Raw genomic sequence first — 25,426 nt, 5'->3', positions numbered from 1 at the left:
CTAAACACTCATACACATAAGTAAATATAAAAATTAATATAAACTAAACATAATAAATAATAAATAAATCTTTCAAAAATTAAAAATACCTAGGCAAAACAAAGCCCAGACGCAAGCATGTGCCACTGACAACAGATACAAAATCAACTCTGGTCAGCTGGTCTTGTGGCTCAAAGAACTCCTTTGACTTGAATATTTTTCTGTAATAAATGTTAAGTATTAAACAATAGCTTGTAAGAGAGATAGGAATGATGGCACATACTTGTAATCCCAGCACTTAGCAAAGTTAGGAAAATAGGGAGTTCAAGGCTAGTATGGGTTACACGAGACCCCCCACCCAAAACAACTACAAAAAAAAAAAAAAAAAAACAAAGAAATAAACATAAAAATAACCTAGGAGATGTGGAAATAAAGCCATAAAAACATGTACTGAATTTTCTCTCTTTTGTTTTGGTTAGGAAAAATACCTATTTTATCCTGTCTCAGCTCCACTGGAATCCTGCTGGTGTAAGCATTAGCTAGAAAGCGAGCACACTCTCTGGACTAATGCAACTTTACTCTTACATACCGGACTCCAAGAGCATCACAAAGCTATCACTGCCATCGCTGTCTACTGAAATCCGGTCTTCAGGGCCACTGCTGTCCACTGAGACACCATCAAATGACTGCTGAGAGACTGTCCTCTTCATGGAGAAAAATCGGAGCCGGGCAGCACCTCCACTCACTGGGGCTGCTACCCCCTCATCTGTCTTGGCCATGGCTTCCCTATATTTAAAAAAAAAAAAAAAAAAATCACCAATTCAGCTTTGAGGACCTGCTTGTTCCCTCTCAACTCAACCAGCCTCAGTCTGACACATTTCCCTAGCTCAGACAGTTAATGTGAACACACACTTGCTGTTTGAGCATTTTAACTACTTAAGCATCTAATAACATAAAATCTCAAGGTCATTCGCAGAAGAGGCCAACTACCTGGTGATAATGAGTGGTGCCAAAGCCCCTGCACACACTTCACAAGTCTTGTTTTTATGAACGTGTGTAGGGGGGTACACGCACATGTATACACATGCACAGACACATGGTTTCTGAGGTAGCCAGAAGAGGGTGTCAGATTCCCCGGAGCTGAGTTACAGAAACATGGTTGTGAGCTTTCTGATTCGAGTCCTGCAAGAGCAGCAAGAGCTCTTAAAGGCTGAACCATCTCTGCAGCCCCATCCCACAAGTCTTTACTCAAATGCTCTAGAGAGACAAGAGTACAGGGTGGGTAAGCTGATGAAGGAGCATCCCCTACCCTCAGAAGAAAGACTGATAAACAGGTATGTTTCATGGGACTGAGTCACACATGCCCTAAGAGGCCAGAGGAGAAATGATCAAGAATGGCATTTCAGGAAATGGCATTTTCTTTGGTTTTGAAACTAAAGTTTTGCCTTGCAGCCCTGGCTGGCCTGAACCTCGGCATCCTGAGTTCCACCACACTAGGTCCAGGAGCTGGCACCGAAGCGTGTCCTTGAAGGACTGAGGAAGAGCCAAAGCAGACAGCACCCCAAGAGGAAAAGAGCACAAGCCAAGGTGCTGGGCACAAGGTGAGGGAGCAGCGCCAGCTGGCTGGGCTCAGGTGCGGTGGGGGCTGGAGAGGAGAGGTGACAATGCTAAGACAGATGGCTGGAGAGAAGCTTAAGCCCTTCCAGCTCCACTCTCAGGAGAGTCAGCAGCTAAAGTGGGGTGAAGAAAGACCCAAGTCCTCCAACCGCCACACAGACTGTGTGCGTCTCACACAACCACACAGACTGCATCCAGATCACACACAAAGTCAAACTCGGTGGAGGTGATGTCTTTGTAAGACAGTCTCAACTCCTGCCATTCTTCCAGACTCCCAAAGAGCTGGGGTTCCAGAAGTGTGTGGCTGCAAAAATTCTTAAAGCTTGGTGGGTAAGAGCACTGGCTGCTCTTCCACAGGACCTGGGTTCAGTTCCCAGCACCCACATGGCAGCTCACAGCCACCTGTAACTCCAGTTTTGAAGGATCCAACACCTTCTGGCCTTTTCAGATGCTGTGCTCATGTGGTTCACAGACATAATGCGGACAAAACACTGAACACTAAAATTAACACAAAATAAATCTTTAAAAAGTTTAAAAAAAAAAAGAAAAAGAAAAAGAAACAGGGAGACCAGGTATTGGGGAATATTACTTTAAACAAGGCAAAGATGTGTTATATTCATTTATGCTGCATTTGTTTAATTACGTAACATTGTATTGCTAGCCAGGCAGTGGTGGCACACGCTTTTAATCCCAGCACTTGGGAGGCAGAGGCAGGTGGATCTCTGAGTTCAAAGCCAGCCTAGTCTACAGTGTTGAGTTCCAGGACAGGCACCAAAACTGCACAGAGAAACCCTGTCTCAAAAAAAACACCAGACAAACAAAAAAAGATGTGTTGCTGTTTCACTTTGCCTGCCTAAGGCACCTCATTGGTCTAATAAAAAACTGAAGGGCCAAGAGAAGGAAAAGGAGCCTGGCTTTCAACCTTTATCCCACCACTCAGGAGTTACGACATTTTTTTTCTTTTTGGCACTGTTAATAAAATAGTAATAACTCATGTTCCAGAAGAACTGTATGATCCTCAGCAAGTTTTTGCTGAGTTGTTTCCTATTAAATGAGGCCTGCTGGGTTGGAGAGATAGCTGACTCTTCTTCCAGAGGACATGAGTTCAATTCCCAGCACCCACATGGCAGCTCACACCTGTCTGTAACTCCAATTTCAGGGGACCCTGACACCCATGGCAAAACCACAAATGCATATAAAAATAAAATAAAATATATTTAAATGAGGCCTGCTGTCAGTGTGTCCCATAGGATTACAGGAATTCAGTAGGTAAATACCACACTGAAGGCAGAACCGGACACACAGGAACTTTCAGTCTAGTATTATTACACACTGGTCCCTCTTTGCATATGTGTGTGCTTATGTGTATTCACATGTGCATGTGTGTTTACAGATGCATGTGGAGACCAGAGGTCAACATCAGGTATCTTCCTCAACTGCTTTCTCACATTATATTTTGAGACAGGGTCTCTCAGTTAACCTGGAGCTCCCCAACTCAGTTAGAAATGGTGGCCAGCAAGTCCAAAGGGTCCTCCTATCTCTTCCTCACTAGCTTTAAGATTACAGGCAGATGTCCAGCTTTCTTTTATGTTGGCGCTGGGTATACCAGCTAAACCATCTCCCCAGCCCTCCAAGGACCCCTGAGGTTTCCTCCCCTCCCCCCTGGCTGACTACCCTAGCAGGCACTATACACAGGCACTGCCTAGAGACCCACTTAAGACAGTTCATACAGAAAAAGCTCCAAGGAGCTGGGGAGATGGCTCCTCAGAGTCTGGATCCCTAGAACCCACAAAATGCCGGTGGACACAGCATCCACCTGTAATTCAGGTTTGGAAGGCAGAGACAGGCAAGCTAGCTAGCTAGACCAGATGTGCAGGTGAGTTCTGGGTTTGACTACGAGATCTTGCCTCAATGAGTAAGGTGGAAGAGGAATCCAGAATGAATAACAACATCAACCTTGGCCCTCCACACACATGCACACCACATAAAATTGGGGAAAGAGGGCCTGGAGAGCCAGCTCAGTGGTTAAGAGCACTGGCTGCTCTTCCAGCAGATCTGAGTTTAATTCCCAGCATCCCCATGGTGGCTCACAACTATCTGTAATCCCAATCCCAGAGGATTTGATACCTTGGGCACTGCACTTATATGCAGACAAAACATCTATACACAAACTTATTTAATGGAAAAGAAAAGAAACTCCTTGACTGTAATGCCATGGTCTGTGAACCACCAAATGTCCCAGAAGAGACTTCCTCATGCCATATTTTCTTTCTTTCTTTTTTTTTTTCCTTTGGTTTTTGAGACAAGGTTTCTCTGTGTAGCCCTGGCAGTCCTGGAACTTGATCTGTAGACCAGGCTGGGCCTCGAACTCATAAGAGATTCACCTGCTTCTGCCTCCCAAGTGCGGGGATTAAAGGGATGCACAACCATGCCCGGCTGTCCCATTATCTTTCTAAAAGCTCAAGAAATTCACAGGAAAAGCCATCATTTCCAACCTCCTGACTATGCCTTTCTTTCATCCTATTATATCCTCAGCGCTTGGCACAGGACCTACCACACAGTATTTCCCTTCTCCACTGCCCCGGCAGATGCTAATGCGGCACTGCCAGGAAGAGCACGGGCCAAGGCACAGCTCTTTTGTTCGTCAGGTCTGGGTCAAAGAGCAGGACCTGTCTCAAGCATCACTCTCCTCAGCTTTGAACGAGAAATACAAAGTTCTGCAGCTACCTTACTGAGCTGTTATGGGGATCAAACTAAACAAAGAGATTACAAGATAACCCAGTGCAATGACTATTACACCAGAGTCAGGCGCACTGGCACACACCTATAATGCCAAGACTCAAGAAGGTGAGGCCAGAAGACACAAAGTTACATTTAAAAAAAAAAAAAAAAATCTGTTTCAGCACTAATAAAAATTTTGTTGCTGTGTGAGGAGAAAAAAAACAAAAAAACAAAAAAACAGAGAGAAAGTTGGTTCCAGACCAGCCTGGGATATATAGTAAGACAGTGTCTTGTCTTCAAACACAAGCAAACACAGTATTTGGGCTAGGAGTATGGCTCAGTGCTAAGAGTACTTGCCTAGCATTTGTGAGGTCTTGGTTTCCTTAGCAACAAGAACAGAATACGGATGCCAGGTACTGTTATTCTGATACAGCCTAATCTGTGTTGATAATTGTAAGGCTACACATCCTGAAAAGCTACAAATGTTGACTTGAAGCCTTCCCATTCAACCAGCCGTTTTCCCCCCCTTGGTAATTTATTTTTTATTTATTTAATTTTTTTTTTCAAGGCAGGGTTTCTTTGTGTAACAGCGCTGGCTGTCCTGGGACTGGCTTTTTTTAGACCAGGTGGCCTCAAACTCACAGAGATCCACCTTAAAGGTGTGTGCTGCCACCACCCGGCCTATAATTTATTTTTATTTTATGTTCATTGGTGTTTTATGTTCATTGGCATTTAAGTCTATGTGAGGGTGTCAGAAACCCTGGAACTGGAGTTACAGACAGACATGAGCTGCCATGTGGGGGCTGAGAATTGAACCCAGGTCCTCTAAAAGAGCAGCCAGTGCTCTTAACCTCTGAGCCATTTCTCCAGCCCCCCACCAGCCATTCTTTCTCTAAGAGTACACACACAGTAGGTAGCCTTGAACCCAATGGCCAGAACTGGAGGAAAAAGCAGAGTAACTAGAGGAGGCTGAGGACCACTCACTTGGTGGGAGGCAGGGACAACATCTTGTGCATGGTGGAGGTCATTCGATCTCTACCCAAACTGAAGGCATCCCTAGTCAAGGACACAGCCTCCTTGGTGAGGTCCATGGTGGCATGGAGAGCCTCTTTTGTGGCATCCTTGGTCATGTGAATAGCACTGGACAATTCCCCCTCAATGTTCCTCGAGGGTATGGGTTCCCCTCGTCCGTTCATCGCAGCATCCCGATCAGCTGGGTCCTTCAACACAGCCGGTGAGCTGACAGTCTGAGCTCTGCTCAGCTTCTTGGCCTGCAGAGACTCAACTGCCTCCTGGCTCTTCCCGGCTGACTGGTGTGCAGGTGAACCAAAGTCCTGCGGCGCGCCATCATCATGCAGCCTTTCCTGGGATGCATCCAGATTTGCAATGCTGCTGACCTTCGGGACTTTCTCAGGGCTTACTGGGCCCTGGTCTGAGGAGGCATCAGACTTCAGCTCCCGATCCTCCGATGGAGACAGCTCTGAGTCGATGAGGCTGGTGGTATCTGAGGCTGCAGAGTCGGCTTCAGCAGTCACAGGGGTAGGATGCATGAGGAGAGCCACCTCAGCACTGGGAAAGAGGACACCAACACAAGCTGTCTGGTCCTGCAGGGGAGACCCAGTCATGGCCTCTGTGTCCTTGGCCAGCTGCTCCTGAAGCCCCTGAAGCACTTCCTTGAGGCGAAGCAGAGCCAAGTACTGGTAGTGGTCGAGCCTCACTCGGACGTGGGCAGGGGAGTGCACAAGCATGTGAACATCTGCCACACCCTCCAGCTCGGCCACGTGCCCTCTGTGGTCCACACCAGCATCACCTTCTCTCGTAACCTCTGGGGTTTCAGTAAAGCCTGACAGGCTTTTCAAGTCTCGTTCGGTCTTCGACCTCTGATGGGGCACAGGCTCAGGGGCAAGAGCTTCAGAATGCACAGGACTGCCAAAGCTGGCTGATGGTTTTAGCCTTCCCTCGGAGGCCAAAAGCAGCCTCCGTGCCTGGGCTTGCTGCCAGCGGAGAGGAAGGCAGACCCAAATGGACAAGGGGAAGGGGGCCACAAAATTCAAGCTATGGCCTTTGAAGTTCTCTGTGCCTTCAAAGTCCAAGGAGATCTCGGTGAAGTGCAGAGACCAAAGATCCTGGGAGGCTGCAGGCCTCTGAGGAGGGAGGGAGCTAGGCTGAGCTGGGAGGGAATCCATCTGGAAAGCATGATGCAGGAAGAGCATGTGCAGAAGGCTGAAGCCCCCTGGAACCTTAGGAAAGTGACAATAACTAGAACGAAAGAACTCAGCAGCAGCAAAGCCCCGGAAGAGACTCTGGAGGTCTGGACAACTGCAGTGGGGGGCATGCCGAGTATTGGTGGCGACCATGCCTGAGGTGGAGAAGACGAGTGCCTGGGGACGATGCAGCTTCGCCTGCTCTCTCTTCTCCAGCGGGAAGCTCACCTTCAGAGAGAAGACAAAACACAGTTAGTTAAGGCTATCTGGACGGGCGTGGGCATCTGAAGTTGATTTTCTTTCTTCTATCAGGTGGACACAGGAGGACTGTCGATCACAACCTTGAAAAATAGCTGTGTCTACCAACAAGTGCCAAAGTCCACCTCTGCCCCTACCTTCAACCAGAATGCATCCAGTCGAATGTCCAAGTGCTCATCTTTTTGCCTTGAATCTTCCAGCTTATAGATAGCTTTGAACTGCTCCAAGCTGCGGTATAAATCTAGGCAAAAGAGGTTTCCCCAAAGCAAGCTGACGGGATCCACGGTAAATGTCAGACCATTTAACTGGATGTAGAGATTAGGACAGGGGACTGGAAGCAGAGAAAACAAGGATAGTCATTTACAGTGTAGCAGCTAGACTCTTCTAACCAGCTAATGTTTCATTATTATAACAGCAAAGAGACACCCTTGTATGGGTGTCTCTTTTTTTGTTTTTGTTTTTCAGACAGGATCTCACGTATCTCACATACCCCAGACTGATCTCAAACTCACTATGTAGCCATGACCTTCTGCCTCCACCTCCCAGAGTGCTAAATTTAGTTGTGCATCTCCACAATCAATCTACATGGTGTTGGTGACAAAGCATGGGGCTTCATGCATGTTAGGAAAGAACTCTCTCAACTGAGCTCAACTGCAGCCCCAGCCCCAGGCAGAGTTTTTACCTTGGACACATAACACTCCTAACCACAAGTGAGACTGTACACTGTGGTCTCAAAGCTGACAAAGGTGAAGGGCATCAATGGAAGAAAGGGCGAGGCCAGACGCTTACCTGGAAGCTCCTGATTATCTGGGAAGTAATACTCTGTGAACTGTACATGGATGGCAGCCACCTGAGTCGGGAGGTGGTGGCGTTTGCGGCTGCAGGAGAGCAGAGTGGATGGCTTCTTACTTGGTTGTCCTGCTGTAGAAACCTAAGTAACCACAAGTCACTGTTAGCCTGCCTAACACGACTGTTTCCTAAGGAATACATGCCTCTGCTATCCCCCCACATCCTTCCCTGAGAGGAGCAAAGAGCTTTCCACACATTCAGACACAGTCACAATGGTTCTGTACTATCCCCTAGCTGCGGTTCTGTTTGGTTTGGGGGATGGGTCTCACATAGTATAGGCTGGTCTCAAACTGGCAATGTAGCAGAGGATGGCCTTGAACTCCTGCCTCCACCTCCAAAGTGCTAGGATTATAGCACCTCAACCAGTCCAAGTTCACTTCAGCAGGAGGTTGTGATACAGCATTCTGAGAACATCCCAAGGCCTTTCTCAGAGGCCATGCTCAACAGAAACTGACCAAATTATCCATCTCCTCAGAAGAGAGGCCAACAGACCCTGGCTTCCATATCTAGGTTCACACTGTTCCTAAACTATCCCACACCCTCCAGTGTCTTCCTGTGCCTTCACCTGGTGGATGTCCAGGTCATCCACTCGTACAACCAGGCAGCTAGAGCGTAAACGATTCCATGCTGGAGGCCCAAAGGCAGCCTGCCAGCCCTGAGCAGGGCTTTTGTCAAGAGGGCTCTTTCCAGGGCTAGAGAAAGAATCTAAATAAAAAGGAAAAGGAAACAGAAGTAGATGCATTCATTATTAATAAAATTTAGAAATTAAAAACCCGAGATCATTAATAGCATGAAGCAGAAAGAGAGCTCAACACTGGTGGCAACCTGCTAACAGTCCCCATGAGTGCAAGACAAGGCTGCTGACAGCCCTATAACTGCAGCTACTGCTGCTGACAAAGGGACTCCACCCTGGCATCACACTGTGGGATGCAGCTAGGCGAACAGAGCCTCCACTGCTTCATCTCCTGCAGCTCTCCAGAGCCAAAGAGCAGAAGGTTCAACAACTAGAGCCTCCAGGTCCTCAAAACCTACCTGCTTTCTTCCTGAAGGCAGAGTCCACACCCAGGTGCCATGGCGGCTTCACACTGCTCTCCTCATGCCACTTCTCCATCTTACTCTGAAACTCCATCACCAGTTTCTGGGCCCAGTGGCTTCGGGTCTCCATGGCCTCACAGTGCCGCACCCAATGTTTACAGCTGTCACCTGTGGGGTAAAGAAGAAAAGGATTTGGGCCCAATGTCACAGACCAGTGTTCCAATGTTTTCTTCCTGTCCAGGATAGTCAGAGTTCAGATTAGATCCCGACCCCAACCCAGAATTTCCCGGGGTAAGAGGAAAATGCCCACTAAGAGCACCCATCCTCTTCTAAACTCATGTGTAATTCTCATTTCCCAAGGGCCTCAAAAGGGCTATTTTTGACTATGGACTACTGGCTGGTTTTAAACCTAATGATCTAGAGGGTATGAGAGTAGAATCCAAAGCACCACCCACTTCCTCTAGTCATCAGCAACAGTACACCACACAGGCCTGCAGATCCTCACAGGAAGATACTCCCAGCACCCCTCTGAGCATATGTAGCAATATCTAGCACCCTTTTGCTGGCTGGTCATGTGTGAACCCAGAAATCAATTATCTGGGCCATGCCAGAACACGTTAAATTTCTCTAACCTGCCCAGTGGAAGGGATAGTAGTCAAATGCCATCTTGCGGAAGGTAAGCTGCATGGCACCACCTGTGAGTCTGTTTGCAGAGACACCTATGAAAGAAAGACACAGGTGAACAGCACTGAGGAGCAAAGAAACCTAAGCATCACTTGAACCACCAGGAAGTCCTCTGGAGGGTGGAACCCAATGCTCTTGGCAAGAGCAACCAGAGTTCTGAACGAATGGGCCCAGATCTATGCTTTATACTATAGAAGATACAAATACTCCTTTGTTTCATTAATGGATAAGAAACAATAATAACGGTTTTAAACTAGCTATTTTAAAGCTATTAGTACTTAAAATTTAAAACTATAATTACTGATAATGTTTTGGGGATTTTTGTTGTTTTTTAGGCAAGGTCTCAAACTCAGGCTAGTCTCAAAATTATTAATCATCTAAGAGTGACCTTGAGCTTCTGATCCTCCTGCCTCCATCTCCCAACTGCTAGAATGTAATATGTACAACTACAATAATGCATTCTTTTTATTTGGGGAAAGGATATTCTTTTTTTTTTTTTTTTCAAAGACAAGGTTTCTCTATGTAGCACTCACTCTGTAGACTAGGCTGGCCTCAAACTCACAGAGATCCGCCTGCCTCTGCCTCTTGAGTGCTGGGATTAAAGGCGTGCGCCACTACAGCCAGGCTTGCTTTTTTTTGGCAGGAGGAGATATAGGAGCAGGGGGGCCTATTCTTGAGACAGGGTCTTGCTATGTGGCACGAGCTGCCTCAAACTCATGACAACACATGTTTGCACCACCACAACCAGCAAGTGCACTACGTGGCCTTGGCTGGCCTCAAACTCAAGAGACCCATCCAGGACTAAAGGCATTCACCCCCACTCCAAGTCCCTAAGCAACGCTGGGAAGAACTTACTAAACACTCACTTCCTCTGGTGGAAGATGCCCTATCTACATTCCTCATGTCTCCTCTTCGTATGGAAGGGGGTCACTGCAAGACCAAGGAATAACAAACCAGAGAGGCAGTGCAGCTTGGTGGCCCAGGGGAAAAGACAAAAACAACTATGTACCCCTGAAACACTTCAAGGGGCAAGTCTACAGCAGGAGTTGTAGCTCAGTGGTACAGCGGCTGCTCAGCACTCACCAAGCCCTGGGTTCAAACCCTCGGCACCACCTAAATAAGGACCTAAGTAAGAGGCAGACAGCAAATGCGGCCACATAGAAGCTAAAGCACGGGAGAGAACCGTCACGTGTGAGCACCAGAGAGCATGAGGGAGCAAAGGAACGAAGACAGGGCAGGAGTACGCGTGAGTCAAAACCCCATGCAATGACTGTCGGGGGTTCCCCAAGCCAGCAGATCATCTCACTTGAGCCTGACAATGGCTTTGAGGAAAATGAGCAAAGACTGATTTCACTCAATTTCATAAATGAGTTTATTCCAAAAAGTTAAGCAGGGCTCATAAAGAAATGTCAATCATTCTGAATAAACAGAAATACACATGTGTGATACTATGTTAAGCATGCCATTAACATAACCTCCCTACACATATAAATACAATATATATAATTGAGGGAGGGATTGAGACAGGGTCTCACTATGTAGCCCTGGCTGTCCTAGAACTCACTGTGCAGACCAGAATGGCCTTGCACTCACAGAGATCCACCTGCCTCTGTCTCCAGAGTGCTGGGATTCAAGCTGTGCACCACCACACCTGACTACCACAACATAATATTAAAATGACTTAAAACTGAACATTCCGGCTCTAGGTAAAGCTGCATTGGAGCACTGGTTTGTTTAGTATAAACATAAGGTCTGGGCTCGATCCTCAACTCCAAAAACGAGGAGAGAAATCTGAAAACTCTGAGTTTCCTACAATTGAATTTACTCTTCCTAAAATCCCCCAGCAGTGTTTCTCAACCTCTGACAAACACCAGCATTTCTCAGGGGACTTGTGGAGGAAAACAGTCTTATGCTGGTTGGGAAAAGGGCCTGCCAGGTGTACTGTGGGACAGGTGGCCCCAGCACCCCCTAAAGGCTGGCGAGCACTGCTTCAAGCCAACACAGAGCTACACAGGAGGGCCGGGGCCTAAGCAATGCCTATGAGTAAGGGAGATAACTGAAGGCTGGATGCCACAGTGTCTGTGGGAAGAAACCTTCATCCTAGGCTCTGCCAAGACAGACAATGATGTGCAACCAGCCAGGCGCAGCCCCCATGGGTACCTGGCTCCCGGGACTGGCTGTCATCACAGATGTGCAGGTCCAGGCGGGAGATGAGGAGATGGTAGGAAGACTCCTTCACATCAAACTTCTCAAAGTACTGGCTGAGGCGGCTACTGCTGCTGCTGCTGTTGCCCTGGCTGCCACCGAATGCCTGGGCCCAGGTCTGCTGGGCACTGGGAGCAGGCGGAGTGATCTACATGGGACAGAGAGGAAAACATCAGGGGCTGGAGAGACGGCTCGGGGGTTGAGAGCACTGGCTCTTCCAGTGGACCCAGGTTCAATTCCCAGCACCCACATGGCGGCTCACAACTGTCTGTAACTCCAGTTCCAGGGCTTCAAACACTCTCACACGGGCATACATGCAGGCAAAACACCAAGGCACACAAAATAAAAATAAATTATGCATTTAGAAAGACAGACAGATAGACAGACATCAAGTCCATACTGAGAGGCTCCTTCTGATGCTTCCTAAAGCTTAAGTCCACATGAATCAAACCACAATTTAACAGCATCCCTTCTGTCTCCTAACTTCTGGCCAGTCTCTCACTCAGCACTACCCGAGGAAGCAACCCAAACTCCAAAAAGCCCGCCTATGACAAGTAACTGTCCCAGTGTGTCCTCAGGTTTGAGCTGCCCTGCAAGTTCTCACCCACCGGGACTGGGCTGAGCCCAGTCATCTCTAGAATGTCCTCCCTAGGGCACTGCCGTGCTGGATGGGCAGTGCCCCTTCTCCATGCTCTTGCAGCACAGGGTCTGCCTGTTACAGCACCCGGCAAACCATGTATTAACAACTTGTCTACTGTCTATTCTCCAAGACAGAGCAAGTCCCAAGGGCAGGAAGGAAAGGCTCACACTGCCTCCTTTCTTTGGAGACCAGTTCCATCTGATATATGGGAGGAGACCAGCTCCATTTGATATATGGAGGAAGCTAGTTCCATCTGATATATGGGAGGAGACCAGTTCCATCTGATATATGGGAGGAGACCAGTTCCATCTGATATATGGAGAAAGCCAGTGGACACAGCAAATCAAAGAGGACAGGAGCAAGCAGCACCACAACCGGTGAACTCCTTCAGCAAGCCAGTACGCCTTCAGTCCCCCAACACCGGCACAAATCAGGGCTGGCCAACTGCCTCCCCAGCCCCACAAGATGTCCAGTCATCTCTAACCTGCACAGGCTCAGGAGCCAGGCTCTTTCTCTGCTGGGCTGACTTCTCCATGGCCTCACTCAGCGACTCAGCATACTTCATCATTGCCTTGAGCTGTGAGTCAGTCAGCACCCAGAGCAGGTCATCCAGCAGGAACGTCAACTTGGAGGCCACCACATTACAATCTTTGGTCTGAGGGGCCACAGAGAACACAGTTTAGCACCTTGTATCTTCCAAGGCCTTAAAGTGACTGTGGCCTGGTTTTCGAAGGTAGCTTTTCACCTTCCAGGAGGTAAAAAAAGAATCATCAAGCACTTTGGAAAGCCTACTTCTTACAAAATAACTCAGGTTTACTTAATAAAGAAAAAGCACCAGTCAACCTCGAGATACTTAGGCCAGTGTGTACATAATAAATACGGGGAGAAACTGCGGTTTCTAAAAGTACCAAAACAATAAAAAAAAAAAATAAAAAAAAAAAAGCTTCTCTCATGCTGGTGGGGCCAAGAACAATGTGGACAGAGGAGAATATCAACTTGCAGAAGTATTCTTGGCACGAGGAGCACACACTCACTCTTCTCTTGAGGGCTATTTGGATCCGGCCTTGGTTGGTAATGAGCCTCAGTGGAGTGGTAACTAGGTCCTGATCACCATTATCCGTGGCATCTGCCTCAATTCGAAGTGTCTGCCAAGTTATTTCCTTAAATGTTAAAACCTGGAAGGAGAGAAAACAAAACCCCTTGATTCTATGGATCAGATGAACCAAGAGACGAAAGAACCGAGGGGACATTCTTAGCCAACATCCTAACTGAAGGCAGTGGGTCCAGATCTGGGCCTGAGCACTAACATTGGTCAGAAAAGATCCCAGCTTTCCCAAGAGTGGGGACAGCTCCAACCAGGAATAGCATCCTCCAGGGGTTTCTCCTACTTCAAATCCCTCCACTCACTCCCCTCAGAATGGTAAGGCTGTCACCTCTCCTCGACGGGGATCAGTGATGCGGGTCAGACGCAGGTCACTCTGCTGCCAATTGGGGTTGACACTATAGCCCTGGAGCTGCCACAACTCAAAAGAAGCATGGAAAGCCTTGGAGTGGATCTTGATGGTGATGGAATTGACGATGATGAACATCCCCTCCACCACCTTCTCAGCAAAGCCATACTCACTGCAAACAATGAGGGAGACGGTCATTAGAACCAGCAGGCTGCGGGCACGACACTGCTGCGTAAGACAGCAGATCCAGCTACAGATGTGACTACTTGTCTTTCTTCTTCTTGGTTAGGGTTGTTTTGTTTATGTGTATGAGTGTACTGCCTGCATATATGCCTATTATATATGACATGCTTGTAGTGCCCGGAGTCCAAAAGAGGGAGTTGGATCCCTGAAACTGGAGTTACGTACAGATGGTAACAGTTGCTGTATGGGTGTTAAGGACCAACCCCAGATCTGCTAAATGAGCAGCCAGTGCTTTTAACCTCAGAGTCATCTCTCCAGCCCCCTAAGTTTCTATAAAATCTTCAAAGACACAGAATACTTTAAAAAGGGAATAGGAAGAAGAAAGAAATACAGACAGGTCAGGGGTTAATAGTGTCAACTCTACTCAAGAATGCTCCCACCTCCACCCTGCCTAGTACAGCCAGAGTTTCCACCTCCACCCTGCCTAGTACAGCCAGAGAGTTCCTTCCCTCTGAGAAGACAGAAATGGCAGAGAGAGAAGAGAGAGAAGAGAGAGATGCCTACAAGTCCTCAGGCTGTGAAAAACACATTGTTTTTTATTTATTCTTTGACCATTTCATCCATGTACATGATGCATTTTGGACACTTTCACACCCTTTACCTCTCTTACCCCTCCCCTACTCTCTCAGCCTCTGCTCTTCAGGAAGTCCTCTTCCTACTCTAATGAAACAGATAGACATTCTTGAAATGGAATTCCTTTTCCTCTGTCTTCTTTATTTTTATAAGGACTAGAAACCATCAAAGCGCCTCAACCCACACATAAGGGGTGTGGTTGTAAACTGCATTGTTGACTTGGCCAAAGAATTGTTGAGTTAAAACCAATTCTGAAACCATTTCTCATTACAAGAAACAAAAAAGATATCTAGAGCCGGATGGTGGTGGCACATGCCTTTAATGACAGCACTCGGGAGGCAGAGGCAGGCAGATCTCTATGAATTCGAGGCCAGCCTGGTCTACAGAGCAAGTTCCAGGACAGCCAAGGCTACACATAAAAATCCTGTCTCAAAAAAAAACGAGAGAGAGAGAGAGAGAGAGAGAGAGAGAGAGAGAGAGAGAGAGAGAGAGAGAGAGAGAGATCTAGAAATTAAAGCTGAAAGTACACGTTTATATGCAATTTAGTCACATAGGATAATAAAAGGTCCAAGAGCCCAATAAAAATAGAACAAAGTATACATAGTTCACAGAAAAAACAACATTAAACCTTAAACATAAATCAGAACTACAGTGACACCTTGAGAGTACAGCTAAGTGGCCAATTGCTTGCCTGCCATGGAACAAGCCCTGGATTCATCCCTAATATAATAATAATGAAAAAAAGCCGTGGCTCACACCTCTAATCTCAGCATTCAAAAAGCAGAGGTAAGCAAATGTTCATGAACTTCAGGCCAGCTTGCTCTGGGGATCTCTTTTCCACCGCCAGAGCAGAGATTACAAGTGGATTCCCACACCCCTCCGGCATTACATGAGTGCTGGTGATCCGAACTCCAGGCCTCATGCTTACAAAGCATATGTTTTACCCGCTGACCCATCTGCCCAGCACCTACAGATACTTCTTTAAGGAAAAAATAAATTAAAAAAGTAAAAAATGCTGTGCCGATGGACCACACCTTTAATTCCAGCATTAGAGAGACAGAGGAGGCAGATCTCTGTGAGTTTGAGGCCAGCAAGTTCCAGGCCAGTTACACAGTGAGAACATGTCTCGAAAAAAGAAAGACAGAAAAGAAAAAAAATTGAGAAGTTATATTCCTTTAAAAAAGGAAAAAAGAACCTCCCACCCCTCTCCAAAAAAGAAATGTGAATATAGGACATGAAAAAAGTATATAAAATGTTAAAAGCAGATACAATTTGGTAAACTGTTGGGAAGAATTTGACAGTTTCTTCCAAAATTAAAACTCCCCATACCATTATTACCCAAACATTTCCCTCCCTCGGTGTTGCACACCACCACACAAATACCTCTGAATGGGTATTCACAAAAGCCTAAGAGCACAGCGGAAACGACAATCAACTGAGGGAAAGGGGCATGCCGGCACAGCCTGTAATCCCAGCTCTTGGGAGGTGGAGGCACAAGGATCAGGAGTTCAAGGCCAGCCTGAGCTACCTACAGTGAGTTCAAAGGCATCCTGGGCTACGTAAGACCTTTCTGGGGTTTGGGGAGGGCTGTATTATACCCTATAATAGAATATAACTCAGTTCGAAGCTCTGTGTCCCCCAAGTTCATACTGCAGTTAGTAACATAGACTGTGGAGGTACAATAGGGCACCTGGGATTTGCTTTCAGGTCCTGGAGCACACAGGAAAAAGACTGGCAAAATGTTGGTAATTGTTAAGGTTTGATATTTGAATCACAGGGATTTGACATACTAGCCTATCTGCTTTAGGTGTGTTTGAAATTTTCAATAATCAAAGTCTTTTTTTTTTTTGGTCTTTAGAGACAAGGTTTCTCTGTGCAGCTTTGCACCTTTCCTGGAACTTGCTTTGGAGACCAGGCTGGCCTCGAACTCACAGAGATCCGCCTGGCTCTGCCTCCGAGTGCTGAGATGAAAGGCGTGCGCCACCACCGCCCAGCCAATAATCAAAGTTTTATTTTGAGCCAGGAAAGTGTGGCACACTTATAATCCCAGTGTTCATAGACTGAAGTAGGAGGATCATAAGTCTGAAACCAGCCTGGACTATAGTGAAAGACAATCAATCAATCAATCCTTTCACTGGGCTCATAGTAACTAACCTCTGTCCTGAAGCAAGGGCAATGGGAGACTGTCCATTGGGGGGGCGAGGATCTTCACAGGTTTTCATCTCCACCTCCACCTTATCTAGACACTGGAATAAAAGTCACACAGAACTAAGCATCCATACAAACCCCACACCTCACCAGCATGACAGCACACACTGTGCTATAGCCACCCACAGCCAACACAAACCACACTTCTTTCTGTCTGGATCCCAAAGGAAATGTAAAGATAGAGCTTGAGAAGTAAAACTCATTATTTTAAAAAACAAACAAAGCTTGGCTGTGGTGGTGCACACCTTTAACCCAGCACTCGGGAGGCAGAGTCAGGCAGATCTGAGTTTGAAGCCAGCCTGGTCTACGTAGTGAGTTCTAGAATTGCCAAGGCTATTTTAGAAAGACCTTGTGTCTCAAAAAGCAAAAAAGACAAACGATTACTTTCAAGTATGAAAGGCCATTACCAAGCAAATCGGATGTGTCTTCAACTTGGTCCACTGGATCTGAAAGAAGAAAGCAAAGACACAGGCCTGTGACAGCTGGTCCTCAAGAAAACAAGCCTCCTGTCCCAAGACAGCCACAGCACTTGGGCCCCATTCTCACCCGGATGGAGGCCCTGTTGCAGTAGACTCTGGTAATGGCTAGCCAGGTGGGCAGTTCCAGCACATTCTGCAGAACCTCTTCATCCAGCTCCAGGTTGGTCAACTGACCCTCCCCTTTCAGGGTGCTCAAGTTGATCTTGTCCGGGGAAAGATTCTTAGTGAACCTGCAGAGAGTGATAGGAAAACACCACTGTTTCTAGGGCAACATGACAAACTGGCACAACTACAGTCACTCGTCCCACGATCTCCACACCACAAAAGGGATGAGGTGAGACCTCTCATTCTTCTATGACAGTCACCATCCTACTGACGGCGTGTGGTGGGAAGTCTGGGGAAATGCCCACAGGAAAGTCCTCTAAAAACAGAGCTGCTGGGCCCACCCCCTCACTGTGGCACCATGCTCTGCAAGGTCATGATGCTTAAAACCCATGAGACTAAACCAATTGCTTTCCAGAACCAGTAAGCGATGACTACTTAATTCAACTCTCAACCTACTAGATTCAATCACTGACCGACTACTAGACTCAATCAGTGACCATCCAGATCAAATAGTGACACAATAGAATTGACTACTGATCCAGAGACTTTTTTTTCTTCTGAGACAAGGTTTCTCTGTGTAACAGCTCAGGCTGTCCTGGAACTCACTTTGTAGAACAGGCAGTGGTGGTGCATGCCTTTAATCTGAGAACTCGGGAAGCAGAAGCAGGCAAATCTCTGAGTTCAAGGCCAGTCTGGTCTACAGAGTAGGTTCCTGGACAGCCAGGGCTACACAGAGAAACCCTGTCTTGAAAAACCAAAAGCAGCCGGGCAATGGTGGCGCACACCTTTAATCCCAGCACTCAGGAGGCAGAGGCAGGCGGATCTCTGTGAGTTCCAGGCCAGCCTAGTCTACAGAGTGAGTTCCAGGAAAGGCGCAAAGCTACACAGAGAAACCCTGTCTCGGGGGGGGGGGGGGGGGGGGGGGGAGGACACCAAAAGCAGAAGAAAAAGAATAGAAAACGAAGCTTCCTCACAGGTCCTTCTAAGTCTGTATATGGAAACAGGCAGATGGATGAGAAAAGACAGCCAAGAATGTTCTCAGCAAGGGTACAGAACAAAGCAGAGGGGTACAAAAAGGCACCCCATAAACCCAAGAACAGAGGAACGCCTAGGATTCAGTGAAAACCAAAGTGGACTAATTTGAGAAAAGCAAGTATAACTGGGAGGTTCCTGCAGCTACAAAGGAGCCAGAGAGAACCCAAGCAAGCAGAGTAGTCCAGTCTGTCAACTCCAGAGACTAGCCTTCTCAAGTGCCTTTCAAGGCCACAGAGAAGAATCAAAACAAACGTGACAGATTTGGGAGAAAGGTTGTCTAAAGCAGTGGTTCTCAACCTTCCTAACCCTGTAGCCCTTTAATACAGTTCCTCATGTTGTGGTGACCTCTAACCATAAAATTATTTTCGTTGCTACTTCATAATTTTGCTACTGTTATCAATTGTAATATAAATATCTGTGCTTTCCAATGGTCTTAGGTGTCCCGTAAAGGGTCATTCTATCCACAAAGGGGTCACAACCCACAGGTTTAGCACTGCTGGTCTAAATCATGGTAGGGATGGAGGAACAGACCAGCAACTGGGAAAGCAAACCATTATGCTTTTTCATACCACAACAGCAACAGATACCTTTGTAGACTCTGAAACAGGGACAAGCTGATTACTTTACTGATGGGATCCGAGAACAAACCAACACCTGTGGTCTTCCCAAAGGGACTGATCCTGATTCACATTGAGACATGGAGTCTAAATGCTAAAGGAATTGCACAACAGAACTGCTACCTCTGAGTATGCCATCAACAGAATCCAGGCTGGCAAACTCCAGACTCATGACAGGCCAGTCTTCTCACTGGTCCACACTCTCGACTGTCATCCTCCCTCCCTTTCCTGGAACATCCATCAGCAATCCATTTTGCTCCCTAACCACTGAAGCTCTTAGCCTGCCCTTCTCCCCATTCCCGGAATCTGTAACACACATTCTTGTTACAATCCCAGCAGCCTCTGATGTGTAGCCATGCTTGCTCAATTTGCTATTCCACCTAAGACAGAAGCTTAGTTTACACATTCTTCCCAAGCGGTGACTGTGACTGAACAAACTTCTTTGTTAGCTAACAACTCCCAAATCCTTTCTCATCTTTTTGGCTGGATCAACTTAAGCCTGCTCTTCCGTGTGACAAGCAAAGCAGATGAACCTCATCTTGCTACTGCATCTCAGGGTTGCTATCTTCTGTCGCAATTTGCCCTCCAACACTAACTATTCTTGTGTTTATGTGTATTCTTGTCTTAAATGCTAACAGTTTAGATCCAAGTTTATACTTAAGACCTTTGCCTCCACAGGTTCCTCTCTTTCTCTAAGCTATGTCTCAATGGTGTCTTTCCTTTTCCATAAAAATCACAATGTGCACTTTTTTTCATACATTATTTATTCATTGTGTGTCTGTGTGTGAGTATGGTAGGTACACTCATGTCAAGGTGAGTTGTTGGGACCCTTGTGGGTCCCAGATGGAGCACAGGTTGTCAGGTAGCAAATACAGTTACTCTCTGACCTTCAGTACAAACAAAATCAGGATGAGAACCAGCAAGAAACACTGCTCTTCCTTACAATAAGGAGGCCCCAGGCTGGCCTCAAACTGGCAATCCTGCTGCCTTCATGGCATGAGTCCTAGAATTGCAGGTACGTGCCGCCATGCTCACGTGGGAAGATCTTTTAAAGAAGAAAATGAGGAGGAGGACTGGAGAGCTAGATCAGAGGTAAAAACACTCATGGAACCCCAGTGACGGGAGAGCCAACTCCCACAAGTTATATACACACACATACACATATACATATACACACACACACACATATACAGAAGAATATGAACCTTACAACTGATGCTCTGACGAGACAAACTCTAAACACAATAAGCTATATATTGTTAGCACTGAGGAGTGATTATACTAAAGAGATGTAACATAACTAATTTCTATATTGTGTTCTTTCCAAAATATCTCTCTAGAGTTTGATATAAAATAAATGGCATTTCTCAGGGCTGGAGAGATGACTTGGTGGGTAAGAATGCTTGCTGCTCTTGCAAAGGACTAATTTCGGTTCTCAGCATCTACATCAGGCAGCTCACAACTGCCTGTAATTCTATCTCCAGGAGACCCAGCATCCTCTTCTGGCTTCTGTGGGCAGCCATACATATGTGCGCGCACACGCACACACAAATTTTAACAATAGCTTCAATCTTGTTGCTTATAATGAGTCTGTTTAAGTGACTTACATCAGGTCCTCCCAGCTTTATTCTGACACTCCTTTATCTGCAATCAATCCTGCAGGGATGGGTTCCAGGATCCACAAAATCTGTGGGTGCTCATCTTTTAAATAAAATGGCTTATTTGTTTATAATATTTACACATCCTCCCATGTATCTGGTTTCCTGAAGGTGGGTCTTGCTGTGTAGTCCAGGCTGGCCTTGAACTCATGACCCTTCTGCCTCAGCCTAACAAGTGTTAGGATTACAAGTGTACCATCACACTTGGCTCCTTTTTTCCTAATATTATTAACAGTTACCTCAAAACACACATGGCGGGCTGGAAAGATGGCTCAGTGGTTAAGAGCACCGGTTGCTCTTGCAGAGGACCTGGGTTCAATTCCCAGCACTCACATGTCAGCTCACATCTGTCTGTAACTCCAGTTTGACGGGACCTGACATCCATGGCAAAACACCAATGCACATAAAATAAAGTTTAATAAAAAAATTGTTTTTGTTTTTGTTTTTTTTCAGACAGGGTTACTCTGTGTAGCTTTGGAGCCTGTCCTGGAACTCGATCTGTAGACCAGGCTGGCCTCGAACTCACAGAGATCTGCCTGGCTCCGCCTCCTGAGTGCTGGGATCAAAAGTGTGTGCCACTACTGCCTGGCCAAAAAAAAAAAAATTTTAATTTAAAAAAAAAAAAAAAGCAGGGTATGGTGGCGCACGAATTCCAGGACACAGAGAAATTCCAAAGCTACACAGAGAAACCCGGTCTTGAAAAAACCAAAAACCAAAAACACCTAGCATAAAATGCACTTAGAGGCTTCTCAGAAATGTTTAGAGAAAGATTGGGGATATAGCTAGTAGTATAGAACTTGCCTGGCATAACGAAGGCCAAGTTCAATCCCCAGAACTCAATTCTTAAAAACAAAGAAAAGAAAATGTAAGGATGTCCCCCTTTGCAGTCACCCATAGCCTGCTTAACCTGTGTAAGTAGAATAAACTTACATAAACCTTTTTATGTAAGGTTATAGTGTAATATCATCAGAAACCTTTCTGAACTTCACTAACCCAAATGAAATTAGCAAAACCCTTTTTGAAAATGCCAGGGCTAATTCATGTCCCTCCTAGCAGCAACACCCACCAAGATGCTGACTGGTGAGCACAGGAGGCACTAGCTGGATGATCAAGTACAAAAGCAAACAGCATTCATCAAACATCAAAAACAGAACACTGCTACTGAAAGTTCTTCAAGTTGGGGGTGGGGATTTACTCAGTGGTACACTGTTTGCCCAGCAAGTGTAAGGTCCTAGGCTTGGTCCTCCTCACCAGAAAAGTCTTCGGTACATTACCAGGACTGCAAACAGGCTTTCCCTACGACAGTAATGATTGTGACAGTAGGCATCACTTACAACAGGGATACTGCCTGAGTGATGTATCCTTAGGCAATTATCACTGGGCATACTTACATGAATCTAGATATAACAGCACACTGCACACCTAGGTAGAGCAATGTGCAAGCACACTGTATATCTGGTCAGTCATTGACCAAAATACAATACAAAAATGCATAACTGCATCTTCTTCATCAATAATAAAAGGATAATACCTTAAGCTTCTCCAAAAAGGAAGTAAAGGTTCCTTACAAATCAAGCACATGCCTAACACACATGAAACCCCAACCGGACCCCTAGGACTACAAACAAGTAAGAATTCAGTAGGACATGGTGGCACCTTTAATCCCAGAACTTGGGAGGCAGAGGCAGGTGGATCTCTGAATTCAAGGGCAGCCTATTCTACACAGTGAGTTCCAGCCCAGCCAGAGCTACTTAGTGAGACCATTTTTAAAACAAACAAAAATTCCCTGAACTAGTATTTCCTAAATTTTACAGCAATGATAGAGAATAGGTTTTAAAAGGTGATCAATGGAGCCAGTTGCTATGGGGGAGGGGCAGAGGTTTCCTGAACTGAGGCTCCTTGAATGCTATGAGATGTTCAAGTGGCCCTCTCATTAACTACACAAGGAATTCCAGCACAAAGTCTGAGTCCATCATGGAGTCCAACTAGATCAGACTGATGCTCTGACGAAGCCAACTGTCCCACATCAGCCTCAGAAGCCAGATGAAACTCTCAAGGAACAAAAGGAATTTGAATACTTGAGAAGAACCTTGCTGTGTACATCTCTATCCTCTATAGTCCCTGGCACAAACTTTATTCAGCATTTGTGTTCTAACTGAACACAGTATCTATGATGCCTCATAGGCCAAGGGTGGCTAAAAAGGCTAATGGCAGTCTGGTATTTGCTCCAGTCGAGTATATGGGGAAACATTTTCAGGCCATCTGTTACTATTACTGACTACAGACGCTTAGATGAAACAAGTTGGAAAAACACACTGATCAACTTCATCTCTGCCAGAGAAACACAATCTGCCAAAGAGGCAAGAGAAAGGCTCTCAGTCATCTTTGTAAAACTGTAACATGATGTTAGGAAGCCAGAGTTTTTAAACCTGCAGACTCAAAGAGCCAGAAACTTTCTTTAAGTCAGGGTCTCAAGTAGCCCAGGCTGCCCTTGAACTCAGTACTTGGGAGGCTTGCCTTGAATTCCTGATCCTCCTGCCTCAGATACCCTAGTGCTGGGGTGGCAGGTATGTGCCAACATGCCCAACCAAAAAGGATTTTAAATAACCATTAATTCAAGCTGGGCAATGGTGGTCCACGCCTTTAGTCCCAGCACTGGGGAGGCAGAGGCAGGTGAATCTCTGAGTTTGAGGCCAGTCTAGTCTACAGAACAAGTTCCAGGATAACCAGGGCTTCATAGAGAAACCCCGTCTTGGAATTAATTAATTAATAACCACTAATTAAAAATCTATAATTTGCAAATGAAGACATAAATCATCAGAAATGAGAAAGGGTTGCCCAAAAGTCATAGCTAGCTGGTGGTTAAACTAAGCACACCACAGAAACGGAACAGAACCCAGCATTCACTCCACTCACTCTACTACCCTGCCCCTGGACACGCAGACAGCAGAATTTGCAATAACTCCTTCCTGTGCTCCAGATCCACAAATGCGCTCTGCTCTTTGACTAAGATGTATAACAAGACCCAGTCTCAGAAATCCAAAACCAATGGGACTGGAAAGATGGCTCAAAGGTTAAGAGCTCTGGCTGCTCTTCCAGGGGGTCCAGGTTCAATTTCTAACACCCACATGGCCGCTCACTATGTATATAACTCCAGTTCCAGGGGATCCTGGTTCCAGTTCCAGGCATACAGTGCCTCCTCCAGCACTGTATGCACACGATACACAGACATACATTCAGGTAACAATTGAACAAAAAAAAATGTAAATAATAAAATAAATAAACCCCCAAATGCTGAAGACTTTTTTCTAGTTATTGTTTTCTAATTCAATTCCACTATGGTCAAGGAACCTAGTACATTTTTTATATCATTAATTGTTTTATTTTTTTTATGTGTATGGGTGTTTAGTTGCATGTATGTATGTGCATCACATAAATGTCTACTACCCACAGAGGCCAGAAGAGGCTATCAGATCTCCTGGAACTGGAATTACAGTGTGAGCAGCCATGTGGGTGCTGGGAATCAAATCCTGGTCCTCCAGAAGTACAGGCAGTACTCATAACTGCAGAGTCATCCCTCTAGCTACTCAATATCTTGAAAATGATTGAAAGAATTTACTGATCAGGATATGGTCTACCTGGTGGATTTTTCTTGCGCATTTGAAGTAAAAATTCTGCAGTTGTCATGTGTGGTATTCTAGGAATGTGTATATATACTATATAAATATAAAGCCTTTATATATGGCTTGGATCATAAAACAGTCACCAGTGTGGTCTTTTAAGGAAGTAAGAGAACTATGCAGTCTTTTATAGTTCCATTGCTTGTCATTCTTTCCTGTAGGCCAAAGCTTCTATCTGTTTTCCTTTCCTCTTCAATTTGAAGAAAAGTCCTTTAGTAAGTATACCTTGTACTGGGGTTAGAATCCTCAGTTTTGTTATCTAAAAAATGTCTCTATCTCATCTTATATTTTGCCTCAGTTACTTTTCTATTGCCAGGATAAAACACTATGATTGAGGCAACTTACAGAAGGCGGGGTTATTCTGGGGCTTACAGTTCGAGGGTTAGAGTCCACAACAGGATCAGCTGGAGCAGCAGCTCAGATCCTCACATCTCAAGCCACAGGCAGCGGCAGAGACTAACTTGAAATGGCATGAGTCTTCTGAAACCTCAAAGCTTGCCCCAGTGACATACTTCCTCCAGCAAGGCCACACCTCCTAATCCTCCCCAAACAGCACCAACTAGGGACCAAGTATTCAAATGCCCAAGACTTATGGAGGACATCATTCAAACTACCACATACTTTTAAAGGACATTTTAGCCGGGTATGAAATTTGTTGAGTTTCTTTCAGTGTTTAAAGTTCCGTCCACCATCTTCTGCTGTTGGAGTAAAATCACCCGTGCTGTGGAAGCACTTTATCTGCAGCTGCTTTTGTTTTTATCTTTCATTTTCACCAATATAAACATTATGTCTCCAGGAATGATTTTGTTATTAGTTTGAGGTAGTTTCTCATATAGTCCAGGCTGGCCTTGAGATTGCTATGTAGCTAGAGATGACTTTGAGCTGATCCTCCTGCTTCCACATCCCAAGTGCTGGGATTTCATTTGTACACCACCACACTAGGCTTGATATAGTGCTGAGGATGAACTCTAGGCTTCTTGAACACAAGGCAAGCACAACACCCCAGACCAGGAATGGTTTTCCTTGTCCTTATCCTGCTTTGGCTGAGCTTCCTGTGTCTAGTAAAACCTGCCTGTGAAAACACCTTCATAAACACTCAACCCACATGCCATACAATCCATCCATTTAAAGTGTACAAGTCAGTGACTTTAGTACTATCAGTGTGCAACCATAAGTAAAACCAAC

The 25,426-nt window shown here is 45.9% G+C and overlaps 1 protein-coding gene across 1 annotated transcript in view; it reads right to left on the bottom strand.

The window, feature by feature from the left end:
• Positions 1–25,426, bottom strand: part of Bltp3a (bridge-like lipid transfer protein family member 3A) — a 48,655-nt gene that overhangs the window by 7,840 nt on the left and 15,389 nt on the right. Inside the window, exons 2-15 of the mRNA XM_059281447.1 lie at positions 17,214–17,376; positions 17,075–17,113; positions 16,614–16,705; positions 13,626–13,815; positions 13,227–13,367; positions 12,677–12,847; positions 11,508–11,700; positions 9,296–9,382; positions 8,661–8,831; positions 8,194–8,333; positions 7,569–7,710; positions 6,917–7,110; positions 5,302–6,749; positions 569–765 (exon numbers count right to left, since the gene is read on the bottom strand). Coding sequence (XP_059137430.1) covers positions 569–765; positions 5,302–6,749; positions 6,917–7,110; positions 7,569–7,710; positions 8,194–8,333; positions 8,661–8,831; positions 9,296–9,382; positions 11,508–11,700; positions 12,677–12,847; positions 13,227–13,367; positions 13,626–13,815; positions 16,614–16,705; positions 17,075–17,113; positions 17,214–17,376 — 3,368 coding nt within the window. The remainder of the gene's footprint in view (positions 1–568; positions 766–5,301; positions 6,750–6,916; positions 7,111–7,568; positions 7,711–8,193; positions 8,334–8,660; positions 8,832–9,295; positions 9,383–11,507; positions 11,701–12,676; positions 12,848–13,226; positions 13,368–13,625; positions 13,816–16,613; positions 16,706–17,074; positions 17,114–17,213; positions 17,377–25,426) is intronic.

The sequence above is a fragment of the Peromyscus eremicus genome, chromosome 16_21 (assembly GCF_949786415.1).
Source record: "Peromyscus eremicus chromosome 16_21, PerEre_H2_v1, whole genome shotgun sequence".
In the NCBI taxonomy this organism is placed as follows: domain Eukaryota; kingdom Metazoa; phylum Chordata; class Mammalia; order Rodentia; family Cricetidae; genus Peromyscus; species Peromyscus eremicus.
The sequence above is the reverse complement of the archived record's forward strand: the minus strand, read 5'-3'. Positions and strand labels throughout refer to the sequence as shown.